The 10973-nt window shown below is 43.5% G+C and overlaps 1 protein-coding gene and 1 non-coding gene across 2 annotated transcripts; one reads left to right on the top strand and one right to left on the bottom strand.

Annotated features, from left to right (window-relative positions):
- Nucleotides 1–352: 352 nt before the first annotated feature.
- Nucleotides 353–458, bottom strand: LOC140870874 (small nucleolar RNA R71). The gene has a single exon (XR_012147556.1). It is a non-coding gene; the product is annotated as a small nucleolar RNA R71 (small nucleolar RNA).
- Nucleotides 459–588: 130 nt separating this feature from the next.
- On the top strand, nucleotides 589–10898 carry LOC140870865 (uncharacterized). Its single transcript, XM_073273272.1, has 7 exons — nucleotides 589–594; nucleotides 709–1065; nucleotides 1135–1379; nucleotides 1698–1998; nucleotides 9712–9752; nucleotides 9901–10363; nucleotides 10467–10898. Exons 1-7 carry the CDS (start codon nucleotides 589–591, stop codon nucleotides 10896–10898), a joined length of 1845 nt encoding a protein of 614 aa, XP_073129373.1.
- Nucleotides 10899–10973: the final 75 nt, after the last annotated feature.

Below are 10973 nucleotides of genomic sequence, written 5' to 3'. Positions count from 1 at the left end.
AGATCACTTTCGACCGGTGATCAATACTTATTATTCTGGGATTGCTCGGCAGAACATAACGACGAATAATTTTGAGTTGAAGCCAGCTCTTATTAATATGGTGCAGCAAAATCAGTTCAGGGGTGCAGCTACTGAAGATCCAAATTTGCACCTGCGTACTTTTCTAGAGATTGCTGACACAGTGAAGATTCATGGTGTTACTGAGGACACCATCAAACTACGATTGTTCCCGTTCTCTCTTAGGGACAATGCTCGTAGTTGGTTGCAATCACTACCTCTTGGGAGTATCACTACATGTGATGATATGGCTTCCAAATTTCTGGCTAGTATTTCCAGCCTGCTAAGTCGGCTCAGTTGAAAATAGAGATTACTACATTCAAACAGCAAGATTTTGAGCAGTTGTATGAAGCCTGGGAGCGGTACAAGGAGTTGCTTAGAAAGTGTCCAAACCATAATTTTTCGGACTGGGAACAGATTGAGTTATTCTACAATGGTTTGAATGGGCCAACTCGTATTTCTGTGGATGCTGCAGCTGGAGGTTCAATATTTTCTAAATTTCCTGAACAGGCTTATGAGATGTTTGAGTAAATGATCGTTAACAGTTATCAGTGGCCGAGTGAGAGATCTGTATTAAGGAAGCCTGCTGGAATTCATGAGGTTGATGCATTCACTGCTTTGACTTCTCAGATGGCTACTATTTCTACACAGTTGGCTGCACTGACCAAAGGGAATCAAAGTTCTACTGAGATAGCATCACTGGCGACTGCCGTAAATTCTGCTGATGGATTTGAGCGTGTGGAGCAAGGTCAATATGTGAACAATAGGAATTACAACAACTATCGAGGTAATCATGTACCCAATCAGTATCATCCTAGTTTGCGTAATCATGAGAATTTCCATGCAAACAATAAGAATGTGTTAAATCCTCCACCGGGGTTCAATACTCAGAATGGTGAAGGTAAGGCATCGTTGGAAGATTTGGTGAGTAATTTCATTGCAGAATCATCCACAAGATTTAAGAGGAATGAGAATAGGCTTGATAGTATGGAGACGCACTTGACCAATGTGAGCGCTTCTATGAAAAATCTTGAAACACAAATTGGTCAACTGGCAAATGCATTGAATAATCAGTAGACAGGTGTGTTTCCTAGCAACACCGAGATTAATCCTAGGGAGCAATGCAAGGCTGTTATTCTTAGAAGTGGTAAAGAACTTGGGACTGATAACCAAAAGACAGTGGATGATGAGGAAATTGAAGAGATTGTGGTGGAGTCCGAAAATTCTGATAGCAAAAATTCTAGCAAGTCTGCAGTTGTTCCTGAGAAACCGCCTGTGCCAAAAGCTTTTCTGCCATATCCTCAGCGGTTCAAGAAGAAAGCGTTGGATGAGAAGTTTTCTAAGTTTCTTGACATCTTCAAGAAAATCCATATAAATATTCCATTCGCTGATGCTTTGGAGCAGATGCCACACTACGCGAAATTCATGAAGGATGTGATGGCAAGGAAGAAAAAACTTTAAGAGTTTGAAACAGTGAAGTTGACAGAGGAGTGCAGCGCCATCCTACAAAAGAAACTGCCAAAGAAATTGAAAGATCCAGGGAGTTTTACTATTCCTTGTATTATTGGTGGTGATACTGTTAATAGGGCATTATGTGATTTAGGTGCAAGTATTAATTTAATGCCTTTGTCTATTTTCAGGTCTTTGGAGCTTGGTGAGGTGAAACCAACCACGATTACTCTGCAGTTGGCAGACCGTTCTCTGACATATCCTCGAGGAGTTGTGGAAGACGTCTTGGTAAAAATAGATAAGTTTATTTTTCCTGCTGACTTTGTAGTGCTTGACATGGAAGAAGATCAAAATGTCCCTCTAATTTTGGGAAGACCATTCTTGGCGACTCGCAGAGCGTTAATTGATGTGCAGGAGGGTGAACTAACTCTACGAGTTGGTGGTGACGCTGTCACTTTCAATATCTATAAAACCATGAAATACCAAAATGAGGTACATTCTTGTAATCGCATTGATTTATCTAATTCTTATGAGAATTGTAGTGACCCTTACCCGGATCACCTACTAACAGAACTTAGGCATGCAATTAACTTAATTAATCAGATATCAGAATAAAACTGCGGAAACCATAAATAAATACAATCCCAATGAAAGGAATCTGTAATTTATCCAAATAATATACAACCAAATCGAATAGATGTATCAACCTCAAAACAACAGAAATAAAACCTAGACGAAGCTCCAGCTGGCCAACCACTGACTAGCCCCTCTTGGATCCACCCGCCTCGTCCAATCGCAAACCTGCCCCATGGAATAGGGTGTCCAGAAACACAGAGTACGAGACGTGAGCATAAGACGCTCAGTACGAGAGTATGAGTATACATGCATGCAAAGTGAACTCCCTATAAACTCGAGGTCAAGGATCAGATAACAGAGACAGACCGGGCCCTGGTATGTAGCACGCTGTGCCGTTGCTTCAGGAGGTGGCTCCCATACCATAATACAAGTGGATATGCCGGACCCAAATCGATGGAAGTCCAACCACTAATAGGATAGGGAAAAACCCTACTAACAGACATCTCGAAGAAGATAGCTCAGTATGCAAATGAATGCGGCATAAATCAATGACATATAAACCATGCAGTCACATAATACATGCATACTCAGTGAGGATATCTCGAACAGTACTTTCGTACCTCAAAACAGTGCAAGCTCTACCAACTCTAGGTCCACGCCTATAGTCTGCTCTGCACTGCCAAATGATACTACTATCATTAAAGTGCTCTAAAAGCCTTAACTAAGCTATTGCATACTCCTAAATATTTATAGGAAGCAAAAGCTATACCTTCGTCCGTCGTTAGCCCTTTGATGTCGATGTCTCCAGAACTTGGGCACAACTCTACTATGACTATCGAATGCCTCGACGACTCCCGGGTCAAGCCTAGGAAGGCTAGAACAACTCGAATACGACTAGAGTAGAGAGGAAATCCGGAATTGGCAATTGAAACTGAATTCTCGGCCTTCTATTTATAGACAACGATCAGAGCTTCCGATCCTCTATCGGAATGTCCGAACCTCGATCGGAACGTCCGATCCTGCCATCGGAGCTTCCGAAGATCCTGATCTGTCATGTGTCAAAATATCACTTGTTGACTCCGGATAGAGGTGGTCGGAGCTTCCGATCCTGATCGGAGCTTCCGATCTAGCCACACGTCATGCCTGACGTAATATGATCGGAGCTTTCGATCCTGCATCGGAGCTTCCGATCCTGCATCGGAGCTTTCGATCCAGTTCGGAACTTCCGAACTCACCTTCGGAGCTTCCGAACTTTATCCAAGTAATTATGATTAATTCCTTAATTATTGATTTTGGTTACGGGCTACTACATTCTCCCCCACTTAAGATATTTCGTCCTCAAAATCAGATCTTAAGTACTGAATGTAATACAGAAATCAGAAACATTCTTTATTCAAATCAAATGTTTACAGAGTTTGCAACTGAATACAAATCAAATATGAAATCAAAACAACTCAGGATGGTCTTCACGCATCCTGTCCTCAAGCTCCCAAGTAGCTTCCTCAGTGCCTCGGCGCTGCCACTGAACTAAAACCAAAGGAATGACTTTGTTCCGTAAAACCTTATCCTTATAATCCAGGATACGAATAGGTTTCTCAACATAGGTCAAATCCTTGTTCACCTGAACCTCAGACCACTGCAGAATATGAGATTCATCCGCCACATACCGTCGCAATAGAGATACGTGGAACACGTCGTGAATACTGGATAGATGCGGTGGCAAAGCTAGTCGATAAGCCAAATCGCCAAGGCTCTCCAAAATCTCAAACGGACCGATAAACCTGGGAGATAACTTGCCCTTAAGGCCAAATCTGAGAATCTTGCGGAAAGGTGACACTCTCAGAAACACTTTCTCCCCGACATCGAACTGCAAAGGCCTACGCTTGATATTAGCATAGCTGGCCTGACGATCCTGTGCAGTCTTAATCCGTTTTTTGATCTGATCAACAATGTATATCGCCTGCTGGATAAACTCCGGTCCCTCAGCCTGTCTCTCCCCCACTTCTTCCCAGAAGAGTGGAGTACGACAACGTCACCCGTACAACGCCTCAAAAGGTGTCATCCCAATACTAGTATGATAGCTGTTGTTGTATGCGAACTCGATCAATGACAAATGATCCTGCCAGGCTGAACCAAAATCCATAACGCACGCTCGAAGCATATCCTCCAAAGTACGGATAGTGTGCTCTGACTGACCATCAGTCTCCGGATGATAGGCAGTACTCAAACTGAGAGTAGTACCCATCGCACGCTGAACACTCCCCCAGAATCTAGAAGTAAACCTGGGGTCCCGATCGCTGACAATGCTCACAGGCACTCCATGAAGTCGAACGATCTCCTGAATGTACAACCGTGCCATACGATCCACATTGTACTCATGGCTATATGCAATGAAATGCGCTGACTTGGTGAGTCGATCCACCACAACCCAGATAGCATCACAGTTCCTCGGGGTTACCGGCAAATGGGTCACAAAGTCCATTGTGATAAACTCCCATTTCCATTCAGGAATAGGCAGACTGTGAAGCAATCCTCCAGGTTGTCGGTGCTCTGCCTTGACCTGTTGACACACCAAACATCTCGAAACAAACTGATAAACACTGTGTTTCATTCCTTTCCACGAGAAACGAGTACGTAGATCCTTGTACATCTTGTTGCTCTCAGGATGAATACTCAACTTAGTGCGATGTGCCTGAGACAAAATCTCCTCTCGCAACTCTTCATCTTGCGGAATCACAAGCCTACCAGACAAACACAGAAAGCCATCTGACTAATAATGAAATCCAGACGAGCTACCCTCTTTAGCTAAACGAGCTAAACGTTGGGTCTTCGAATCAGACATTTGAGCATCTCGGATCCGCGAATACAAAGCTGGCTCAGATAATATCGCAAACATCTGGATACTCTGCATACCTTTCTTATGCTTAAAGGTATATCCTGAAGTACAACAGTCACTGATCGCACTAAACATCGAACAAGTCTGAAGTGCGGATAGTCGCACCTTGCGACTCAAAGCATCAGCGATGAGATTAGCAGCTCCCGGATGGTACTTTATCTCGCAATCATAGTCCTTAAGCAAGTCCATCCAACGTCTCTGCCTCATGTTCAACTCCGCCTGAGTGAACAAATACTTGAGACTCTTATGGTCGGTGAAGATCTCAAATTTCTTGCCATACAGATAATGACGCCATATTTTCAAAGCGAACACAATGGCTGCTAATTCCAAATCATGGACTGGATAGTTGTCCTCATGAAGCTTCAGCTATCTAGAAGCGTATGCGATCACATGCCCATTCTGAGTCAGAACACAACCTAACCCCTGAAGAGAAGCATCAGTGTATACCACATACCCTCCAGATCCTGACGGTAATGCCAACAACGGAGCAGAAGTCAACCGCCGTCGAAGCTCACAGAAATTCTCCTCACACTCGGAGGACCACTCGAAATCCACACCTTTGCGAGTAAGCTGGGTCAAAGGTCGAGCTAGTTGAGAGAAGTTCAAAATGAAGCGACGTTAATACCCTGCTAGACCCAGAAAAACTACGGTTCTCAGCAACTGTCGTCGGACGCGACCAATTAAGCACCACTTCAATCTTGCTTGGATCAACAGAAATCCCTTCCCTGGATATGATATGGCCAAGAAAGACCACTCGATCCATCCAGAACTCACACTTGCTCAGCTTGGCATACAACTGTTCATCCCGAAGAGTCTGTAGTACCAACCGCAAGTGAGAAACATGCTCTTCCGTATTACATGAATACACCAAGATGTCGTCAATGAAGATCACGACAAACTTGTCCAAATACTCCCTGAAAACACGGTTCATCAGATCCATGAATATATCCGGCGCATTATTCAAACCAAATGGCATCACTAGGAACTCATAATGCCCATAGCGAGTACGGAATGCAGTATTGGCTACGTCCTGATCACGGACTCTCAACTGATGATACCCAGATCTCAAGTCAATCTTGGAGTAAACTGACGTGCCCTGCAGCTGATCAAACAAGACATCAATACGAGGCAATGGATACTTGTTCTTCACAGTGACTCGATTCAGCTGCCGATAGTCAATGCACAACCGCATCGACTCATCCTTCTTCTTTACAAAGAGAACAGGAGCTCCCCATGGAGATACACTAGGACGAATGTACCCCCTTGTCTAATAGATCCTGTAGCTGATTTTTCAACTCACGCATCTCTGATGGAGCCAGACGATATGGTGCTCGAGATATAGGTGAAGTACCTGGCATCAATTCTATGCCAAACTCAACTTCCCTAGCAGGAGGAAAACCCGGAATCTCATCAGGAAATACATCTGGAAATTCATCCACAACAGGAATGCTCTCTATCCCAATACTCTCAGTGGACAAATCAACTGCATAGATAAGGTAGCCTTCCCCGCCAGACTCTAGAGCTCGACAGTCTCTCAAAGCTGATACCAAAGGCATCGGGGGTCGCGCTCCCTCTCCATAGAAAAACCAGCTCTTACTCCCCTCCGGATGAAAGCGTACTAATCTCTGATAGCAGTCCACTGAAGCTCGATAGGTAGTCAACATATCTATTCCCAGAATGCAATCAAAGTCGTCCATCGCCAGGACCATGAGATTCGCTAACAGAATGTTCCCTTCAAACTCTAAAGGGAAACCCATCACTAGACGCTTAGCCAAAGCAGATTGGCCCGTCGGAGTAGAAACAGACATCACTACGTCTAGTGCAATGCATGGTAACTTATGCCTCTTAACAAAACGTGCAGAAATGAAGGAATGAGATGCACCAGTGTCAATAAGTACAAGAGCAGGTATACCATAAAGCAGAAATGTACCTGCGATAACTTTCTCATTCTCCTCCACAGCCTGATCATGCCTCAAGGCAAACACCTGTCCAGAAGCTCGTGGCCTCAAATGAGAACTCCCAGCAGGCTGTCCCTGTGACCTCTGCTAAACGGTGGCCTGAGAACCAAATCTTGAACCAGAATCAGAACCGCCTCTCCCAGACAGTGGACAATCCCTCCGGATATGCCCAGTCTCTCCACAACGAAAACAAGCTCCAGAAGCTCTACGGCACTTGTCGGATGGATGGTTCTTCCCACAGTGATCACACTTGTCCTTCTTACCGAAACGGACAACACCAGCAGAGCTAGAGGAAGAAGAAGTAGATCCAGACTTCTTAAAAGTTTGGGCATGGGGACCCAAAGAACTAGCAGGCCTCGACTGAGGGAAAGACCTGTTCCGCCGAATTCTGTCCTCCACCTGGTGACAACGGCTCACCAAACCTCGTAGGACATGTAGTCGCCAACCGCCACACGGTCATGGATCTCAGGGTTAAGGTCCTGAAGGAACAGATTATATTTCATCTCTGAGCTATCAGCAATCTCGGGGCAATAGGATAGCAGATCAAAGAACTTCTGCTGATACTCATCGATAGACATGGTTCCCTGTCGCAGACTCAGTAGCTCGCCTACCTTCGAATGACAGAGTGCAGGAGGAAAATACCGCTTTTGGAAAGCTGTGCGGAACTCGGCCCAGGTGGCCACTCCTCTCGCCGCAACAAAAGGTGCAGAAGTAAACCTCCACCACCTGCGCGCACGTCCATCCAGAATATAGCCAAGGGTCTCCATCTTTTTCTCCTCGGTGCAGTGGAAAGTCTGAAAAGTCATCTCCATGTGGTCTAACCAGTTCTCCGCATCCTCCGGAGACTCACCTCCAACTAAGGGCTTAGGACCCATAGCTAAGAATCGACGCACAGTGAAACGCTCGTCGTCATGATGACGATGATGCCGTTCTCGACGATGCTCTCGGTCGGCATCACCCCAACGCCCACCAATACTGCCATTAGAACTCTGGTCATCATGATCTGCCATCTACAAAAATACCTCATGATGAGACTAAATCCCAAGAATACTTTTGCATGCTCTGATACCATAAATGTAGTGATCCTTACCCGGACCACCTACTAATAGAACTTAGGCATGCAATTAACTTAATTAATCAGATATCAGAATAAAACTGCGGAAACCATAAATAAATATAATCCCAAGGAAAGGAATCTGTAATTTATCCAAATAATATACAACCAAATCGAATAGCTGTATCAACCTTAAAAACAACAGAGTATGAGTATACATGCATGCAAAGTGAACTCCCTATAAACTCGAGGTCAAGGATCAGATAACAGAGATAGACCGGGCCCTGGTATGTAGCACGTTGTGCCGTCGCTTCGGGAGGTGGCTCCCATACCATAATACAAGTGGATATGCCGGACCCAAATCGATGGAAGTCCAACCACTAACAGGATAGGGAAAAACCCTACTAACAGACATCCCAAAGGAGATAGCTCAGTATGCAAATGAATGCAGCATAAATAAATGACATATAAACCATGCAGTCACATAATACATGCATACTCAGTCAGGATATCTCGAACAGTACTTTCGTACCTCAAAACAGTGCAAGCTGTACCAACTCTAGGTCCACGCCTATAGTCTGCTCTACACTGCCAAATAATACTACTATCATTAAAGTGCTCTAAAAGCCTTAACTAAGCTATTGCATACTCCTAAATATTTATAGGAAGCAAAAGCTATACCTTCGTCCATCGTTAGCCCTTTGATGTCGATGTCTCCAGAACTTGGGCACAACTCTGCTATGACTATCGAATGCCTCGACGACTCCCGGATCAAGCCTAGGAAGGCTAGAACAACTCGAATATGACTAGAGTAGAGAGGAAATCCGGAATTGGCAATTGAAACTGAATTCTCGGCCTTCTATTTATAGACAATGATCGGAGCTTCCGATCCTAGATCGGAACGTCCAAACCTCGATCGGAACGTCCGATCCTTCCATCGGAGCTTTCGAAGATCCTGATCTACCATGTGTCAAAATATCACTTGTTGACTCCGGATAGGGGTGATCGGAGCTTTCGATCCTGATCGGAGCATCCGATCTAGCCACACGTCATACCTAACATAATATGATCGGAGCTTCCGATCCTGCATCGGAGCTTCCGATCCAGTTCGGAACTTCCAAACTCACCTTCGGAGCTTCCGAACTCTATCCAAGTAATTATTATTAATTCCTTAATTATTGATTTTGGTTATGGGCTACTACAAGAATAATTTTTGTGCAGGATTGGAATTGGAGGACGCGTTGGCGAGGTGCTTAATTAATTCCATAACCCAATTTGAGGGGGATGATTGGGAACTTAGAGAGCAATTTCTTGCTCTTGAAAGTTTTCCAAAGGAAAAAGATGGCCAATAAAAAATTGGAGCATTGCCTGAGGAGGTCAGCAAAGAGGTACCAGTTTCTTCTACTCCTGAATTGAAAGAACTGCCTGGTCATTTATGTTATGCATTTTTGGGAGAAAATTCGACTAACCCGATAATTATTTTATCCTCTCTTACTCATGATGAAAAGGATAAATTATTAAGAGTTTTGAGAAAATTTAAATCTGCTTTGGGTTGGTCAATTTCTGATATCAAGGGAATTAGTCCCAATATTTGCATGCATATGATTTTAATGGAGGAGTCATATAGTCCCTATGTTGATCATCAAAGCGATGAAAGAAGTGGTAAAAGCTGAGGTGTTGAAATTATTGAATGCTGGTATTATTTATGCCATATCTGATAGTTCTTGGGTGTCGCCAGTACAGGTAGTGCCGAAAAAGGGAGGTATGACTGTAGTTAAAAATGAGAAAAACGAGTTGATCTTGACTCGTACTATTACTGGTTGGAGAGTTTGTATTGATTATAGAAGGTTGAATAAGGCTACTAGGAAAGATCATTTTCCTCCTCCTTTTATTGATCAAATGCTTGACAGGTTGGCAGGTTACAAAAATTATTGTTTTTTAGATGGCTATTCTGGCTACAATCAAATTGCTATAGCGCCAGAGGATCAAGAGAAAATAACTTTCACATGTCCCTATGGTACTTATGCTTTTAGGAGAATGCCATTTGGTTTGTGTAATGCACCGGCTACTTTTCAGCGATGCATGATGGCCATTTTTTCTGACATGGTGGAAGAAGTTATGGAAATTTTTATGGATGATTTTTCTGTTTTTGGGTCTTCTTTTGATCGTTGTTTGCACAATCTGACCCTTGTTTTGCAGCGTTGTCAAGAGAAAAATCTAGTGCTTAATTGGGAAAAATGTCACTTCATGGTGCAAGAAGGCATCGTACTTGGGCATAAAGTGTCATCTAATGGGCTTGAGGTGGATCGAGCAAAAGTGGTTGCGATTAAAAAGCTTTCATTGCCAAATAATGTGAAAGCCATTACACGCCGGGTTCTATCGTCGCTTTATTAGAGATTTTTCTAAAATTACTAATCCTTTATGTAATTTATTAGAAAAAAATACATCATTTATTTTTTATGATGCGTGTTTGCAGGCGTTCACAAAAATCAAGGAGGCACTAATTTCTGCGCCTATTATGATTGTGCCTGACTGGAAGGAGTCGTTTGAAGTAATGTGTGATGCCAGCGATTATGCTGTAGGAGCAGTTTTGGGACAAAGAAAAGATAAGATGTTTCGGGTGATTTACTACGCCAGCCGCACTCTTGACGGGGCACAACAGAATTACACTACTACGGAAAAAGAGATGTTGGCCGTGGTTTTCTCCTTCGACAAATTCAAGTCCTATCTTATTGGCTCTAGAGTAATTGTTTATACTGACCATGCAGCAATTCGCTATCTCTTTGCCAAGAAGGATGCCAAACCAAGATTGATTCGGTGGATACTCTTACTACAAGATTTTGATTTTGAAATTAGAGATAAGAAAAGGAGTGAGAATTTAGTGGCGGATCATCTTTCTCGCTTGTAGTTGGAAGGAAAAGTTGAACATGAACTCATCAAGGAACAATTTCCTGATGAGCATCTCTTTGAGGTAAATTATAAA

This window comes from Henckelia pumila, unplaced genomic scaffold (genome assembly GCF_033568475.1).
Source record: "Henckelia pumila isolate YLH828 unplaced genomic scaffold, ASM3356847v2 CTG_270:::fragment_1, whole genome shotgun sequence".
Taxonomy (NCBI): Eukaryota; Viridiplantae; Streptophyta; class Magnoliopsida; order Lamiales; family Gesneriaceae; genus Henckelia; species Henckelia pumila.
The sequence above is the reverse complement of the archived record's forward strand: the minus strand, read 5'-3'. Positions and strand labels throughout refer to the sequence as shown.